The sequence below is a fragment of the Parambassis ranga genome, chromosome 1 (assembly GCF_900634625.1).
Source record: "Parambassis ranga chromosome 1, fParRan2.1, whole genome shotgun sequence".
Lineage (NCBI taxonomy): Eukaryota > Metazoa > Chordata > Actinopteri > Ambassidae > Parambassis > Parambassis ranga.
Window position 1 is genome coordinate 7,267,661 of NC_041022.1, and position 17,865 is coordinate 7,285,525.

At 39.3% G+C, this 17,865-nt stretch overlaps 2 protein-coding genes across 4 annotated transcripts; both read left to right on the plus strand.

The window, feature by feature from the left end:
* The first annotated feature begins 1,657 nt into the window (after positions 1-1,657).
* On the plus strand, positions 1,658-8,236 carry LOC114448946 (C-type lectin domain family 4 member F-like). Its single transcript, XM_028426246.1, has 11 exons — positions 1,658-1,857; positions 1,946-2,047; positions 2,134-2,390; positions 3,157-3,385; positions 3,689-3,778; positions 4,621-4,674; positions 4,743-4,805; positions 4,893-4,961; positions 6,537-6,679; positions 6,763-6,863; positions 7,441-8,236. The coding sequence occupies exons 1-11, from the start codon at positions 1,695-1,697 to the stop codon at positions 7,583-7,585; spliced, it is 1,416 nt and encodes a 471-aa protein (XP_028282047.1). The 5' UTR covers positions 1,658-1,694; the 3' UTR covers positions 7,586-8,236.
* A 5,739-nt stretch (positions 8,237-13,975) lies between these two features.
* Positions 13,976-17,570, plus strand: LOC114437748 (CD209 antigen-like protein 2). 3 transcript variants are annotated; one of them, XM_028408620.1, is made up of 10 exons: positions 13,976-14,200; positions 14,550-14,639; positions 15,858-15,932; positions 16,000-16,068; positions 16,175-16,231; positions 16,301-16,369; positions 16,476-16,550; positions 16,649-16,773; positions 16,880-16,980; positions 17,094-17,570. In XM_028408620.1, exons 1-10 carry the CDS (start codon positions 14,071-14,073, stop codon positions 17,233-17,235), a joined length of 933 nt encoding a protein of 310 aa, XP_028264421.1. In that variant the 5' UTR covers positions 13,976-14,070; the 3' UTR covers positions 17,236-17,570. The 3 variants fall into 3 exon arrangements, with proteins under 3 accessions (XP_028264421.1, XP_028264439.1, XP_028264430.1); XM_028408638.1 differs by lacking the exons at positions 16,175-16,231; positions 16,301-16,369; XM_028408629.1 differs by lacking the exons at positions 16,000-16,068; positions 16,175-16,231.
* Positions 17,571-17,865: the final 295 nt, after the last annotated feature.

Consider the following 17,865-nt stretch of genomic DNA (forward strand, 5'->3'; position numbering starts at 1 on the left):
GTTTCCACAGTCCCTTTTATCGTGAAGACAGAACAAAGACAAACAAATAAATAATAAATAATAAATAACCCGTTGAAATAGATGTGAAACATATTTCCAATAAGCATTGCCACAGCTCAGTTTCATCATATCTGATCCGTCTTCAACAACACTTCTAGGAACAGGGGGTCTGCGGTTGTTTTTGTTCTTTCATGCATTGTTGTTCTTCACTGGGTGACAGTTCTGCTACTGAGCCAAGAACACATGCAATGGCTTCCATTAAAAATAGACACTATATGGGTGAAAGTTAACTTATATAAGTCATTGTGCATTCATGTTCACAGATGTAATGTGCATTAATGCTGATAAATAATAATAATTTTCAGCTACTGGGGTGACGGAGAGCCCAACAATCTCGAAGGCAAGGATGTGGAGTGTGTAGAGACAAGGTTTCATGAAGTGATAAACAGCTGGAATGACATTCCCTGTGCAGAGCTAAACTTCTGGATCTGTGAAGAGAATCTGGCTGAATGTCAGCATGAAACCCTGTAAATCTGAAATACAGTTGGTTTTCTCATAGAATCATGTTTCCACCCATCCATTAACTACTCCCAGTTTATCATGCAGTGACAGTTATCTCGCCATTATTGTATATGTAATACACTGGTCTACACAAACATGATAGTTGAATGAGGTTCAGTTAATTAAGTCAGACTTTCAATGTGGGTATTAAAAGATTTTACAGATGTGAAATAGAGAGCGATGCACGGTTGTGAGTTTGATGTTTTACTTTTTTTTAGCATTTATCTAAAGTGATCCAGAGTCCTGACTCTGTTTCTGGCTATGAAGAAATGCAGAAATTGACATGTTTGGATCCCGATGGTGGTGCAGTGGTTAGCGCTGTCGCCTCACAGCAAGAAGGTTCCCAGTTTGAGGTGTGTGAGGTGAGGTTTGAGGTGTGCGTTTGAACGGATGTTTGTCTGTGTGTTGTTCTGTGATGGACTGGTGACTTGTCCAGGGTGCACCCCGCCTCACACCCAGAGTTAGCTGGGATAGGCTCCAGCCCCCATCACCCTGCACTGTAGGACGAAGCGGGTTAATGGATGGTGGATGGATCCTAAAGGCCAGCTACTGCCCCCTGGTGTGTGGATGCAGAATCTACAGCAAAACATGACCACAGAGTAGTAGGTTTGCATCAATAAGTGTTATGACAGATAACACTTTTCTAGAATCTGCCTTCATCATCATGGTCAAAAGTGGCAACTACATTGTGGAGTGAAGCAGTCTGAGGTCGACAAACCAGGTAAAAAAACAAGGTGACACGGCCTTGTCTTCCTTTAGCTCTTTAAACACATTGGCTTAGCAGGCTGATGTGTTGACCCTATTCCAAGTGGATCTGTTTAAAAAGATAGATAGATAGATAGATAGATAGATAGATAGATAGATAGATAGATAGATAGATAGATAGATAGATAGATAGATAGATAGATAGATAGATAGACAGTCAGTGGTTTCCTGTTCAAGACAGAGAATCACATATTGCAGTAACCTCATGCAGCTGTGGTATGAAGGTCAGATGATCTGAAAATACTCACTCACCAGTTGTCAGTTTCCTGTTAAGCACAGTGACTGCCTGTTAGAAAGGTGTTAGGTTCAGACGCAGGCTTAGGCACTGAAAGAACCGGCACCTTCATCCATCCCTTCTGCTGAACATCATGGACCAGCGCCACATGTCGGAAATCTATGCCAATGGAATGATATCTTCACGGAATCACTGCAAGAGGACGAGGGCTGACAACAATTCAGAAAACATTTATGAAAATGTGTTGATAGATAATCTGGAAGTGACCCATACACAACCTGGACCTGCTCTCTCAGGTAATGTAAATGTGTGGATCACAAGTGCTGCATGTTATGAGGCAACAAAGCAAAGACTAATTTAATTTGTATGACATTTTACCATCAGTTGCTGGAGGTGTAAAGAGGAAATCTCGCAGAGCTGCTGCAGTGTTTCTGGGTCTGCTCTGTCTTCTCCTCCTGGCTGGGCTTATCACTGTGGTTCTCCTATGTGAGTACTGTATTAACACTCTGATAATACCTTAAGGTCATGACATTGGCTGACAAGGTTGCTGTATTTGTTTGTTTATGTGTCAGTTACCAAGAGCAGCTCTGAGTGGGAAATGAAGACGGTCTTGCTACAAAACACTAACAACAACTTGACTAGAGAAACAGACCAGTTGCAGAATGAGAGACGCCAACGTGAGGCCACAAATGACAAACTGATGGAGGAGAAAAAACAGCTGCAGGAAAAATTAGACTCCATGACCAAGGCCAGAGATGACCTTCAGAGAAAGCTTCGAGACTGTCATCAGACAACCCAAAATAACAACATGACAAATAAAATGGTCACTTGAGGCTGGTTCCAGAAGAGAGCAGAGTCCAATGACAAAATGTATTCATTTTAGTCTGTATAGATTATTTGTGTTTATAATTGTTTCAGCTACTTTCACTCGGGATGTTCTTACCAGCACATTTTGAATTCTGAATTTCAGTTCAGTGACATTAAGTGAGACAGAATGTGAGCAGGCTCTCTGTAAATGAGTTAAAATTCCGAGTTAAGTGTTCCATCAGTTGTGACCTGGATTCTTTGGCCCAAACGCCTACATGGCACCTGAACATACACGCCCTACCCTCAATCAGAAAACCAAGACAGAAGTCTCAGCATCAACGTGACCGAGCGAAACACTGCTGAACACTCTGACATTTTGCTGCGTGTGAAAGTCGCACTGTGGTCTAACAGCTCAAACAGGAAGTGGATCAAGTGTCAGAAGATAACTCTACGTATATTGTACAAATAAATCCGACTAACCGTGTCTAGAGTACCAGCAGTTATTCACCTGTTAAAAATAAAATATACTCTAATCTTTGTGTAAAATATAAACAAAACAGCTGCTGCATACAGGGTTTAAACACGTATAGGAGTAAAGCAGGTCGACAGCCTAACTGCAGTGGTGATGTTATGTTGATCTTTCATCACAGATACATTATACATTTAGAAACCTCAAACATGATTAAACATCACTAATTATAATTATTTCTAATGCAGAGAAAACAAATGTGTAACAGGAAAGTATGACCAATAAATAAAAGGCACAAATAAAAATCTAAATGAGGAAGCAACAGAGGGTTTTCAAGAAGAGGAAATTCAAGAGAAGAAAAACAGACAACAGCTCTTTAACCAACACTGTCGTCAGTTTTAGTTTTAAGAATATGAAAATGATTGTTCATGTGGAGGACCCTGGAAACTCTATGGTGTATGAAACCATCTCTGATGTCGCTGCATGCAGCAATCCTGCTTCAAAGAGCCCCGGGAGTGCAGAAAGTGCAGTGACTCCTGCTGCAACCGGTGAGACCAAAACCATTAGAATTTCACATTTAAATTAAAGTCAACATTAATGTTAGGCTCTGAATCTGAATTTCCTTCAAAGATCTCAGCATTCACGGTAGACATATCTTCCAGTGGATAATAAAACACACTGCTGAATTACCAGGGGAATGTAATGTTGTCTTGAGCAGCACATTTAGAGACAAATCAGCATCCAACCACAACCTAAATAGTTACTTTTAAAGTCGTGGAAGTAATTAGGGTTATGCAATTCTTCAGGAAATTTGCTCTGAAATGATAAAAACTTGTTCATTCTGTGAACAGGACTGAAAGTGTACAGGCTGGTTGGTGTGAGCTTTGGAATCATCTGTGTCCTACATGCTGTTCTAAGCATTGCTCTGCGTCTTTCTCTCTGTAAGTCATCTGTTACTGATTTACACTTACACCAATTTGCATTTCTGGAAAAAAAAATTGGAAGCTGTATGAATGCCAAGGCTTGGCTCTAGACATCTGTGCCATTTCATGTTCCTTGTGTAAAAGATTTGGAGTGTGAATGTGAAGTGTGAATTAAAAAGTGTGTGATGTTTGGCTTTCTTGGAAAATCCTTGTCAGGCCGTGAAAGGGATTTGATCCTGAACAGAAACTCCTTGTAGGGCAAACAGTTAGGCTCTCGGCTTTAAGGGTCACACCATATAAAAGCCATAAATTTTACTTTGAAATGGTACAAAAACAATCCCTTTATGAGTAAAATTGCAGGTATGAGAGCAGGTTAAAGAGAAAAAATCAGGTTAAGTTTTCTCCTCTCACTCTAATGATGACATCATACACTCTGTACATTCATTAAACACACATTACAAATTCAAATGCCAAAAACCAATCGAGAAAGTTTAAATCCAACTTTAATAGTTTAAGGCTTTTGCAGGAGTAGTTAAATTTCTGAAAGAGTCACCCCCTCTCCCTGCAAACTGCTGTAAAAAACACACCAGCTAACATAGTAGCTTTTCCAAAACCACATGCTGCAAGGCCCAGCATGTCAGGAGCAGGACGGATTATCCTTCTGCTGTTCTCCATGAAATTAGGTTTATGGTCCACACAGCAAGCAGAGATTATGCGTCTGATCCATCAAATCACTGTAAAAGTTCGATTGACTTCTGCTAGCTGCTGTGTTGTGTGGCTAGTTAGTTAGAATGACATCCAAACACATCACCAAGTGAAATAACACACTAATCTGCTGCCCTCTGCACTCAAACTGGCAGTTTCACAGCAGAATTCTCTGGCTGAAGAGAGAGACAAGTGCACGGTCAACTTGGGTAAGTATGATGAAAAATAATCTTAAAAGTCTGGCTGGATGATAAAATGATGATAACCTTCAAAACAGACATTGAAGCCAGCATAAAAAATCTGACTGAAGAGAGAGATGAGCTGAAGAGAGCTCTGATTGGTAAGTATCAATACAGATATTGATTAATTAAAGAAACCCAACAGTCTTTTACTAGTAAATGAATTCATTATGGAAATTCTCTCTTAGTGGCTGAGGCCAGTAATAAAAACCTGATTGGACAGAGAGATGAGCTGATGCAGAAAATGAACGACCTTGGTAAGTGTGATGAGATTTTGATCTCATATCTTTTATTGCGACTTCCTAAATCCTCCTAAAGTCACTAAAAAGAGGAGAAAGATGGGCTCTCTACACGACATGATATACAACACTGGATTTCGGCAATAAAATTAAATGTAAACACGGAAAAATGAAAACCGGGAATGAAACGTTCAAACGTGTAACACATGCAGTCAACACACACTGTGGCTACCCAGCTTCCTTTTCTCCTCCTGCCTCCGTGCAGGTGAGTGAGTGCCCCTTTTATAAGTTTTGGCTGTCACCACATACGCCCACATGACGACATACATTACCCAACACCATGACAACCAGACCTAATATATAAATGAACAACACAGTCTCACAAAATGGCAATAGTAACTGTGTCTCCCAGTGGCGGTTCTACATTGAATTACTACCCGGGCGAGACCCACCCCCCCCAAAAAAAGCGGAGGTAATTAAAAAAGGGGGAAGGCTGCAATTCAATTCAATTCAGTTTTATTAATATAGTGCATTTTACAATCAGAAATTGTCTCAAAGCGCTTCACAGAGACCCAGAGCCTGAACCCCCTTAAGAGCCACAGTGTCAGGAAAAACTCCCTTTTAACAGGAACAAACCTTGAGCAGGACCTGGCTCATAAGGAGAACCTTCCTGCTGCCAGTTGGCCGGGGAGAGGAGGAGAAGAGGGAGACAGGACAGAGAGGATGAAGGAGAGAGAGAGAGGAACAAACATGCACAAATATTATAGAAAACAAAATGGATGAGGTTGCAAAATGGATATGATGATAAATGATATAAAAAAGAAATTCCCCATTGTCTATATTTTTTTAAATTAAACTAACATAAGGCATGTAAACTAGAGCACTACAAGTGTACTGGATCAAACATATGTCCTTGCTTATTCAGACAAAACAGAAATATTTCACTGTACTAAAATAGGGCTGCCTTTATACATAAATATAATTCTTTGTTAGCAATGATAGTGCTTTCAGATTTTAATATGCAGCATAAAGGTTGTTATTGTGTACACACTTTGGGCAACTAGTCATTTTGATACCTGTGTGATGGTCCAGGCTGTGGGCATCGAGTGAAGAGAGGCTGAATGGATGAAAAATAATCATTCCCACTTTTTACCCTGTATTTAACTCACAAACCAGCTGACAGTGAGCAGTATTCTTACTTTAGTTTAACGTTAATCAGCCTGTCATTGATGGACGGACTTAACTTGTTCGCTAACCGACGAGCCAGAGCAGCGCATCATGGATGGACATTATGAAAACACAGCGCGCAGCATCAGACTCTCAGTCCAGCATCAGAATACAGTCCTCTGTCTCTCTGCCTGCAGCTCTGCAGGCAGAGAGACAGAGGACTGCAAAACGCAACTGGTGACAGAGGACTGCAAAACGCAACTGGTGTCTCCTACATCTTTGTTTGACTCAATTTGTTTGGGATTTTATGATTAGTGAATTTAATAAAATAGATAGACTATGAATTTTGGTTTAGTGGTAACTTGTTTGTGGCATTGAGTTCTCTTTATATTCAAAACTAATGATAACACGCTCTTTTAACCACAGTGAACAATTTGAACAACGGATGGCGCTATCATGAAGATAGCCTCTATTATATTTCTACCAACAAGAAAAACTGGCAGGACAGCAGAGATTTCTGCTCACTGAGAGGCGCACAACTGGTGATCATCGACAGCATAAAGGAGCAGGTGTGTGTTTGAACTTTATGAATAAGATTAGAATGAGTGAAAAAAAATCAGTGTTTCTTACAGTGTTTGTTTTCATGAACAAGGAATTCATAAGATCTCTCCAGAAGACAGTGTGGATTGGACTAAGTGACGCTGAGACAGAGGGCGTGTGGAAATGGGTGGATGGGACTCCGCTGAATCAGAGGTTGCCGATTCACAACACAAGAAAAAAAAACACCACATGTAGTCGATAATACACAAGGCACGGTTACATCTCTGCTAACCACACAAATGTATGATGTATTTTTGGACATACATTATTTGTATGGTTGACATCATCTTATCATTTGCTGTAGTTCACAATAAAGCTACATACTTCTGACTTCAGAGGTGCGTGGGTATTCAAAGTGGCACAATTTTGTTCAGTCCCCAGTTTACTCATTTTTTGTTTCATGTTTGTGCAGTAAACCGCATAAAAGCATTAAAAACAGAGGAAGGTGTTGGTAAACAGATGAATATAGTCTACAACATTATAACCACCCACACTGGGCTGCCATCAGAACAAGTCCTTGCCCCCATATATAGTGAAGCAGCCAGAGAAATACACGCACACTTTCCATTTTTAACAACTGAACTATCGACCTCATGCTATGTTTTTCTGGTGAGGACGGACTCAGTCAAATCATCATGTGACGTCTCAGAATTAGCTATAAAATTAACTTTTTTCCATGTACACTTTTGTTCATGTTCTTTTGAAAGAGCTGCTTTTTATTTCATTTCAGCTTCTGGACATCCGGGGAACCCAACAATTATCGAAGGAGGAAAGAAGACTGTGTAGAAACAAAGTTCTATAATGAAGAAAACAGCTGGAATGATGCCACATGTGACACTGAAAACGACTGGGTCTGTGAGAAGAAAATGTCTTAATAACTTACGAGCTGTTAGATGTTCAGTTTGTATTTGTTGTTTCAAAATGTCAAATAACATACTGAACACAGCTAAAGAGTTAATTCATATGGAGGAATAGACCCACTCTGATCAGATTTGCTTTGAACTGGTTTGCTGCTGTAGTAGTTCACCCTCCCTGCCAACAGAGGGAGCACCGTTTTTGCTCTCTCTCTCTCTCTCTCTCTCTCCCTCTCTCTCTCTATCTCTCTCGTCAACCTCCCAAGATCCTGCTATGTGATCTTGCATTTAATTTAACCAGGTAGTTTGTAGAGGACCCACTCTTTTAGATAGTTTTAGATAGTTAGGGAGTTGAGAGAAAGCAAAAACAGAAGAAACGACTGAAGAAGAAGAGAACAGAAAAGACACCACCAGCATCTTTGTACCTCCACCTCCTCTCCGCTTCATCAGCTAAAATACAAATAAATACAATACATAACTTTTTTCAGCATTCCAATTATAACAACCTATATTACAACAACAGTCAAGTTTGTTCTCTGTGATGTATGATGTTTATTGCATGCTTGTTCCTCTCTCTCTCTCTCTCTCTCTCATCCTCTCTGTCCTGTCTACCTCTTCTTCCCCTCCTTCACCTGGTCAACTATCAGCAGGAAGGTTCTCCTTATGAGCTGGGTCCTGCTTGAGGTTTCTTCCTGTTAAAAGGGAGATTTTCTTGCCACTGTCTGCTGGCTCAGGGGTTCAGGCTCTGTGTTTCTTACTTTTGACTGTAAAAAGTGCTATATAGTAAATAAAATTGAATCTACTGCCACGCGCTGTCATTAACTTGGATTTACAGTATGAGTGTTTTCTAGCCAGCTTTACAAGAACAATGGGTTAATCTTTTGAAATGAAAATAATGTGTTATTTTAAATATTTATTGTGATCTTTAAATTTGTTTATATGATATTGTCTTTGACTCGGACATGCAGCACTTCAAGCCCCTAAATGAGGGCTGTACAGTGTCAGTAGGAGGAAGACAGAAAAAAATGATTCCTTATCAATCATTAAATTATCATGCTACCATGCAACCATGAGTAACTGCATCCTGTAGCCTACACGCTCTAATGTTTGATAAGGCTTCAATCTTAAATCTCTCATACCACAATTAAACTTGTGATAAAATGTTTAGTTTGGTTGCAAACATATTGACTTTTTTTTTATTTTAAACTGCTATGGAATCTTCTGTGGGCAGCTATGTTGTATAGAGAATATGTGTAGCCTAATGATATAAAATGTTGTTTTAGTTGTGGTCAATGCACATACATGTCTTTTGAATTTCCTCTTCTTCAAACTCTCTCCCTCTCTCTCTCTCTCTCTCTCTCCTTCTGACACTTCCTCATTTAATGATGTAAAATATGTTTCTTAAGTGTTAATTTACAAAGGGCTGGTTGTTTTCACAGTGAGAAGGGGCTGGACATATTTTTTAACTTCAAAACTTGATGATATTTACCTGTAGTGGTCTTTCAGTTTATGTCGGGGGTTCCTAAAACTTGGCTTCTTTTTCTTTCTGTGTGTTTCTCTTGTCATGGGCAAAGTGCACTAGAGGGATTTCATTGATCGTTTTACTCTCTGGCCGTGTTTTCTAGTCTAGAGGCATTGAGGTATATGTTTCACTAAAACTATTCAATATGCATATGTTATTCAATATTCACATACATTTGGACTATTACAGTATAAATACAACAACAATAACAATAGAATTTGTATTGTGATTTCTCATTAGTGTGTAAATAAAAATCATGTGATGTGTAAAAAACACAGACACACATATTGTTATATTGTAAGGTATGTTTCTGTATGGTGTAAATTCATGCTCCATGTGCCCCTTTTTCACTTTGAGCCCCTGCCCCTCCAAAGGTCTCTGCACGGCCCTGCTCAGTGTAATGGTCATTTGTTATTGGAGTTATTGATGAAATCATTCAGCAACTGCTACATGAGCTGCAGGGTCCTCTGCTCGATTCCTCTGAAGTGCATTAGCAGGCAGATTACTTGTAAGAAACTAGATTGTCTGTGTTTGACTTAAAGCTCATAACTAGCCTGCCAGTTTGTCCCATCCTCTGATGTTTCTTGGAAATTTAGAGACTGCTGCATCTTTGTTTTCACTGAGACTGTTCAGCTCTGAACAGAAATGTAGCCGTGGGAAGGCTACTTCAGTTTTGCAGGAAACATAGATAAGTGTAATTATAGTGCAACACATCACAAAAAAGAAGCTTCACTGTTGCAGTACAACAGAAAGAACAGTGACCCTATTCTAAAGAACACTAGAAAATACGGTTTAAGCTAATAATAAGGAGCTGTTGAAGTTGATGTGATTTTTTTATTTTTATGTTTTACAATCTCCAGAGACTCCAAGATATATTAACTATATAATTATACCACATTAATCAATAGTGAAGCAATAAGCAATATGTTTTTTTCAGAATACCACAAGTCTGTCAGAAAGTAAATTCATAAATATGTCCTTGTCAATGTAATGAACTGATCAGTTATTGCTTTTTTCCATTTTGACAGTATTGGTTATTGATTTATGTACATGAAAATGGCCATTTGAATTCATAATACTGTGTTTTATGTCAACACAAGTTGCATTGTAAACATTGAAGAGGCCTGAAAACTAATGTGACTGTACCGCTACAATGTATATAGAAATATACATAAATATGTGAATTTTATTGCTTTTAAACAAAAATGTTTTTAGAATGTATTTAGTTATACATATAAACTGACATTTGGTATTCAAAAATAACATATGAACACATAAAATAATGTTTTTAAGTAACATTACATCATGTATGAAATCACATAAAGACGAATTAAGAGGCTTTTAATTTTATTCAGCAAAAGTCTGCAGAGAATTCAGAGCGTTCACATAAACTAAAAATATAAGTTCGATAATCATCTGAGATCGTGAGGAGGAGGACTTTTACTTTGATCAGCTGATCAGTATCAGAAACAGAAAAGAAGCAGTTTGCAGATGAGTTCAGCTCTTCATGACATAATCACACGTCTTTGTCATGCTGCAGTGGGTTAAATAAATTTGTCTTTAAAGCGAACCTGAAATGATGACGGACCACAAAAACCTGCCAGGTTCTTCAGCCAGCAGTGAGTATGGTTTCATATCTAGCCTCGAGAAGAACCAGTATAAGACCCTTTGTATAGGAACAAGGTGATTTATCTTTACTTTGTTTTATGTCTGCACACAGTCAGAAGTCTCTACAGACTGGTTATGATCAGCTTCGGACTGCTGTGTCTTCTACAAGCTGCTCTCAACATGTCTCTTCTTCTTGGTCTTTGTGAGTCACATGACTTTTTTCTGTAATATTTGACAGGTGTATGCGTTATTTAATGTCACAACTATGTCGTGTTTTGACTGATTAGTATTTCTGTATACTGTGCTTATATATGATTCTGTTTAATAAATGATATGTGATATTTAAATTCAGTCAGTTCTTCTGTTCTGACAGTTGTGATTCAAAAACAATGAAAAAAAACCTGACCGAGGAAGAAGAATATGACAGCTGTAGGTGAGTATGACACTGAATTATTTTTGTGGTGTTACTGTTTTTACAATTAACACTGGCAAATTGGCATTTGGCAAACATTCATAAATGTAATACTAATCATTTAGTGCTTGCTCACTTCATCGTTATATAGGGGAATGTGCACATTTCTGTGCTCTCTCTCTCCCTCTCTCTCTCTCAGAAAGTGCTCTTGCAAGGATGCCAGATTCTGACTGAAGAAACTGACATGTTGAAAAGGCAGCTGAACAGCGCCAGTGAGTATGATGCTTGAATGTTTTATTGTTGATGATGTTGTGATCATCGACAGCAAAGAAGAGCAGGTGTGTCTGAGAGAAATCTGTCTGTGAGAGGCACGAGGGGGAGAATCTCATCATTTATTATTGTTTACAAACAAACACAGTCCCCCCAGGATCAGGACTGAAGACCAAGGCAGAGGACAGGCGGGCCCCGAAATCTGGACAACAGCCCCCCACGAACGGAGACTCGGGTCTGTCAGGACCCAAACAGGGAGCAAGACACTGGAACCTCTCACGAACCGGACCAGACACCACCAGAAACGGACATTCGTGCCCTCCAGGACCTGAACAGGAGACTGCAAGCTGGGACCTGTCAGGAACAGAGACCAGCAGAGATGGACATTCGGGACCAGGACCCAAACAGTTCTCCCCTAGAGGTAGCATGAGCCAGTGCCTACAACCTACAGATGTCGCTCAGGTAGTGCAGCTCATCCAGGATGGAGCATCAATGTGAGCTGGGGCAAGAAGGTTTGCTGTGTCTGTCAGCACAGTGTCCAGAGCATGGAGCAGATACCAGGAGACAGACCAGTACACCAGTAAGAGGGCAACAACCCAGCAGCAGGATATACCTCCTCCTTTGTGCAAGGAAGAACAGGAGGAGCACTGCCAGAGCCCTGCAACATGACCTCCAGCAGGCCACTAATATGCATGTTTCTGCTCAAACTGTCAGAAACAGACATTCATGAGCTCTGTATTAGTCTTTAGTCCTTACAGTCATAATGGTAGCCATAAAGGCACTTCATTGCCTTTGTTTGGTAACACATCTTAATACTTCTGTCTGTTTTTAAAATTATCAACATGACTGAAAGTGTTGTACTACTTTGACAGGTTGTTAGACCTCCGTTTAGATTAGTTCCACCTAGTCACGCGCTTTAGTACAGCTATCTTTGTGAGAATGGTATGAATTTTAGACCATTGAAGTGAGGACATTTTGGCCAGTTAGACCATTTCAAATGGTTATTTGAGGATTAAGACCTGGATTTAGGGTTAAGGTTAGAATTAGGCACAGGTTAGGGTCAGAGCGAGACAATAATTGTCATGGGCGTTTCAAGCAGACATGCTGCCACAAGGAATGACACTGAAGTTCTGCTGCTTTTTCCAATTATGAAGATCGTATTTGTGCCCACTGTTTTCCTGATATCTTGCATTCATGAGAATGTAAGGTCAAAGAGACCCTTTGAAGGTCTTTGAGGAAGCCTCAATGCCCCAGTTCTGCACTTACCAGAAAAATTAACCATCTATCTAGGTCATTATGACTGAAAGTCTCTAACAAGCAGTATATTGATGACAATATTTAATTTTAATGCTGGACTGTGCTTTATTTCATTCTGTTCTGCTTTTGTTTTTGTTGAAACATTTATCTGGTTTGGTTTCAGTTTCTGGACAAATGGGGAGCTCAACAACTCAAAAGGAAAAGATGAAGACTGTGGAGAAAAGAACTTTGACAAGGAAATATTTATGAATTTACTTTCTGACAGACTTGTGGTATTCTGAAAAAAACAAATTGCTTATTGCTTCACTATTGATTAATGTGGTATAATTATATAGTTAATATATCTTGGAGTCTCTGGAGATTGTAAAACATAAAAATAAAAAAATCACATCAACTTCAACAGCTCCTTATTATTAGCTTAAACTGTATTTTGTAGTGTTCTTTAGAATAGGGTCACTGTTCTTTCTGTTGTACTGCAACAGTGAAACTTCTTTTTTGTGATGTGTTGCACTATAATTACACGTATCTATGTTTCCTGCAAAACTGAAGTAGCCTTCCCATGGCTACATTTCTGTTCAGAGCTGAACAGTCTCAGTGAAAACAAAGATGCAGCAGTCTCTAAATTTCCAAGAAACAGAGGATGGGACAAACTGGCAGGCTAGTTATGAGCTTTAAGTCAAACACAGACAATCCAGTTTCTTACAGGTAATCTGCCTGCTAAAGCACTTCAGAGGAATCGAGCAGAGGACCCTGCAGCTCATGTAGCAGTTGCTGAATGATTTCATCAATAACTCCAATAACAAATGACCATTACACTGAGCAGGGCCGTGCAGAGACCTTTGGAGGGGCAGGGGCTCAAAGTGAAAAAGGGGCACATGGAGCATGAATTTACACCATACAGAAACATACCTTACAAATAACAATATGTGTGTCTGTGTTTTTTACACATCACATGATTTTTATTTACACACTAATGAGAAATCACAATACAAATTCTATTGTTATTGTTGTTGCATATTGAATAGTTTTAGTGAAACATATACCTCAATGCCTCTAGACTAGAAAACACGGCCAGAGAGTAAAACGATCAATGAAATCCCTCTAGTGCACTTTGCCCATGACAAGAGAAACACACAGAAAGAAAAAGAAGCCAAGTTTTAGGAACCCCCGACATAAACTGAAAGACCACTACAGGTAAATATCATCAAGTTTTGAAGTTAAAAAATATGTCCAGCCCCTTCTCACTGTGAAAACAACCAGCCCTTTGTAAATTAACACTTCAGAAAACATATTTTACATCATTAAATGAGGAAGTGTCAGAAGGAGAGAGAGAGAGAGAGAGAGAGAGGGGGGGGAGAGTTTGAAGAAGAGGAAATTCAAAAGACAAAAAGAGAGAAGAGAACCCACAGGACAGCTCTCACTTGTAGTGTCAAAAACATGAAAATGATTTTTTATGTGGAGGACCCTGAAAACTCTGCAGTGTATGAAAATGTCTCGACTGCACGCAGTAATCCTGCTTCAAAGAAGCACCAAGGTGAACAAAGAACAGCAGCTCCTGCTTCAACTGGTGAGAGCAAATTCTTCTATTTCAACAATAAGTTTGAGGTTTAAATCAAAGTCGACATTAATGTTGTGCTCTACGATAAATTACAAACTTTTAGGTAATGAACAAATGTGAATTTCTTTCAACAACCACGAAACCAAGCAGATAAACACACTGCTAGTAGGGCAAAGAGAAAAGGGAAGAATAAAACTGATGAACACTCACAGTAAAACACTGTCAAAACACAACATTAATAACTACATGTACGGTCACAGATGTAATTATGGTTACATAAGTCATCAGGAAATTAATGTTTTAATTTGCTCTGGCATGTTGCTGAAATTGTGTGACTGTGTAATTACTCTGTAAACAGGAGTGAAAGTGTACAAGGTGATCAGTGTGATCGTTGGAATCATCTGTATCCTACTGGTTGTGTACATCGTTGTGCAGCATCTTGGTCTCAGTAAGTCATCTGTTACTGATTTACACTTCAAATGTGCATTTCTGAAGAATAACAAGTAATGACAGCTGGTTTCTACTGTAGTGTCAGCAATAGGGTTGAGCAGTATTAAGGTATACCGGCGGGGCACACGGGTAGCGACGGTATCATTTTTAATACCGTCAATAAAAAAAAGCAATCCACTTATATAAAAAAATAAGGATCAAATATTAAACATATTTTATTTGATGCCTTGTGTGGTTGAATCTTCAGTTTAATTCAGTAGTATAATGTATTTTACTTTTGGAGACGTTTGATAAAGTTTATGAACATGATGTGACAGCGAGGAGGAGAGAGAGAGAGAGAGAGAGAGAGAGAGAGAGAGAGAGTGTGAGCGTGCGAGCAAGCCGTAGTCACACCTGTGACCGGATCCCAGAAGAACACTGCTGCGCTTTAGAGGACGAGCCAGAGCTGAGATGGTGTTTAGTTTCTGAGTGGTGTAGGCACGTGACCGGCAGGTTTTCAGTTTACCGGACAAGTGTTTTTATTACCATGCGTAACTTCTAACATAAATACTGCACAAGATTCTTAACATGATAAAATTACAAAAACAAACAGAAACACATCGGGACGGACGTATACAAGTTTAATACCGCGGTGTGCTGCCAGCATGAAAAAAAAAAGTCAGTTCTCTATATGTGTTTTTAAAAAGCCTCAATAAAAACTATATTAACTGAAAAGGATCGCTTGACATGTCAGGCAGTTTATAATGCACTTTACCTGCCGTGAATTGTAGGCTACAGCAGCTGAATTAAAATTAAATGTGCGCGGTGTCTCTGCAACTTGTAATAAGTATATGCGCTGTATTGATGGGGCTCTGCGGAGACACAGCACTCTCTCTCTCTCTCCAGGCAATTGAAGACGGCACCACGCAAGCTGGGTAGATTTAGCTGAAATGAACTCACATGCTACGTACCCGTCTTCATCTGTAATTTATTTGACCGTCACGGTATTCACGTATACCGGAGTAAAATATGGAGGGCCTTTGACGGTATCAAAATTTGCATACCGCCCAACCCTAGTCAACAATTACATTTACTGTAATTATGTCACAAATCCTCTCCATTCAAACTGGGAGTTTCACAGCAGAATTTTGTGGCTGAAAATAGAGAGGCGTGTACAAGAAGGTCAAGTTTAGTATTGTAAGTTGATTTGTATGGAAGTAAAACTTCTGTTTTACAGATGATAATGGTTCCACAAGAGACACTTTAAAAAATCTGACTGAAGAGAGAGATGACCTGAAGAGAACCCTGCTTGGTGAGATTACACAAACACTCGACAGTTTTTGTTGGTAAATGAATTCATTATGGAAATCCTGTCTTAGTTGTTGAGGCCGCTAATAAAAACCTGACTGGACAGAGGGATGAGCTGATGCAGAGAATGAACGACTTTGGTAAGTGTGACAAATAATCACTGGTCGGATTTAACCGGGCACTGCTCATTTATAGATGTCACACTTAGCACATTAGTATATCATTACAAACTAACATCAATGTCAGATTCCCAGCGCCGTTCTCTGACTGAAGAGAGAGATGACCTGAGGAGAAACCTGCTAGGTAAGATTACACAAACATTCAACAGGGTTTTTGTTGGTAAATGAATTCATTATGGAAATCCTGTTTTAGTTGTTGAGGCCGCTAATAAAAAGCTGACTGGACAGAGGGATGAGCTGATACAGAAAATGAACGACTTTGGTAAGCGTGACAAATAATCACGGGTCGGATTTAACAGGGCACTGCTCATTTAAAGATGTCACACGTAGCACATTAGTATATCATTACAAACTAACATCAATGTCAGATTCACAGCGCCGTTCTCTGACTGAAGAGAGAGACAGCATGAAGGCACTGCTGATGAACTTGAAGGTGGAGTTAGGTGAGGATGAAAGTACTTGTGCCAGCTGAAACTTTTTTTTTTTGCAATTCACAATATTGACTAATATCTATTTTTTTGTTTTCACTGATATTGTGAAGGATGGGTGCTTTTTAAATGCAGCACTTATTATGTTTCTTCTGAGAAAAAAACCTGGCAAGCGAGTAGAGATGACTGTCGTCAAAGAGGCGCAGACCTGATCATTATCAACAGCGAAGAAGAACAGGTAGGTGTAGGTGTGTGTGTGTGTGTGTGTGCGTGTGCGTGCGTTCGTGTGTGTGTGTGAAAGCAATGAAACACTGGGGATAATAACTGTATGTCGTTGCCTCCAGAGTTTTGCTAACCAGTTCAAGGTGTACATGTGGATTGGACTGACTGACTTACAGACAGAAGGGACATGGAGATGGGTGGATGGGACTCCTCTAAGTACAAGGTTCACCCAAGTTTAAAATATATAAAGCTCTTATGTTTGTAAAAGCTTTAAACTTTTTGAAAAAAAAAACCCTAAAACTATTGATGTAATAGTTCTGTTTTTCTGCGTTTCAGCTACTGGGGAACTAATGAGCCCAACGGTGCCAGAGGAGAAAACTGTGGGGATATCAAGTCTTTCAATGCAAAAAACAGCTGGAATGATGAGAAATGTGCCAATTCTCTTAACTGGATATGTGAAAAGAAAGTTTGCCAATAAGTCAGCATCCAAACCAAGCAGACAGCACAGACAACTGTCCAATAACATAAAAGTGTAATGCTTCTTAAATGGTTGAGCTATTTCTGGTGTGTGAGGATGATTGGTTATCACTCAGCTTCATGCAAATCCACAACAAATAATAAAATTCAGTACGTTTTCTGGAAAAAGCATTCTGCAATGCGACCACACATGCTTTTATTAACTGCTACATACATGTCTAGGTGAAAGTTTGTCAGAATATCAGTTTAAATAAACATTTAGCAGTATGGTTTGTTTTATGTCTCAATCTCTGGTGGTTATAACTAGCTGCAGTAAAGAGAAGTAAAGAGTTTCAAGTTTGAGTTCCCACGGCTTGCAATTTATTTCTGAAAAGAAAGAGCTTGTTCACATTTTTGGTGAGCCCACACACCACCGATAACACTAAAAAAAAACACAGAAGAATTGAAGGGTGTACTAAGTAAAGATGAGCTGCCTTTAGAGACTACTGATAACACTCAACCCTGAATACACATTTTCAAATGTAAAATTCCTCAGATTTTGAAGACGCGCTCATATTGTGGTATATCACCAAAATGCAAATCATATTTAGCTGGGCCTAAAACTTGTGTCAGTGCCCTGTCTTTTGTCAAA

Coding starts and splice junctions, on each gene's coding strand:
- LOC114437748 (XM_028408620.1), top strand. CDS start 14,071: ATGAAAATGATTTTTTATGTGGAGGACCCTGAAAACTCTGCAGTGTAT. Junction 14,640..15,857: donor TGTGCAGCATCTTGGTCTCA/GTAAGTCATCTG, acceptor TCTGTTTTACAG/ATGATAATGGTTCCACAAGA. Junction 16,774..16,879: donor TCAACAGCGAAGAAGAACAG/GTAGGTGTAGGT, acceptor CGTTGCCTCCAG/AGTTTTGCTAACCAGTTCAA.
- LOC114448946 (XM_028426246.1), top strand. CDS start 1,695: ATGGACCAGCGCCACATGTCGGAAATCTATGCCAATGGAATGATATCT. Junction 2,048..2,133: donor TATCACTGTGGTTCTCCTAT/GTGAGTACTGTA, acceptor TTTATGTGTCAG/TTACCAAGAGCAGCTCTGAG. Junction 6,864..7,440: donor GGGACTCCGCTGAATCAGAG/GTTGCCGATTCA, acceptor ATTTCATTTCAG/CTTCTGGACATCCGGGGAAC.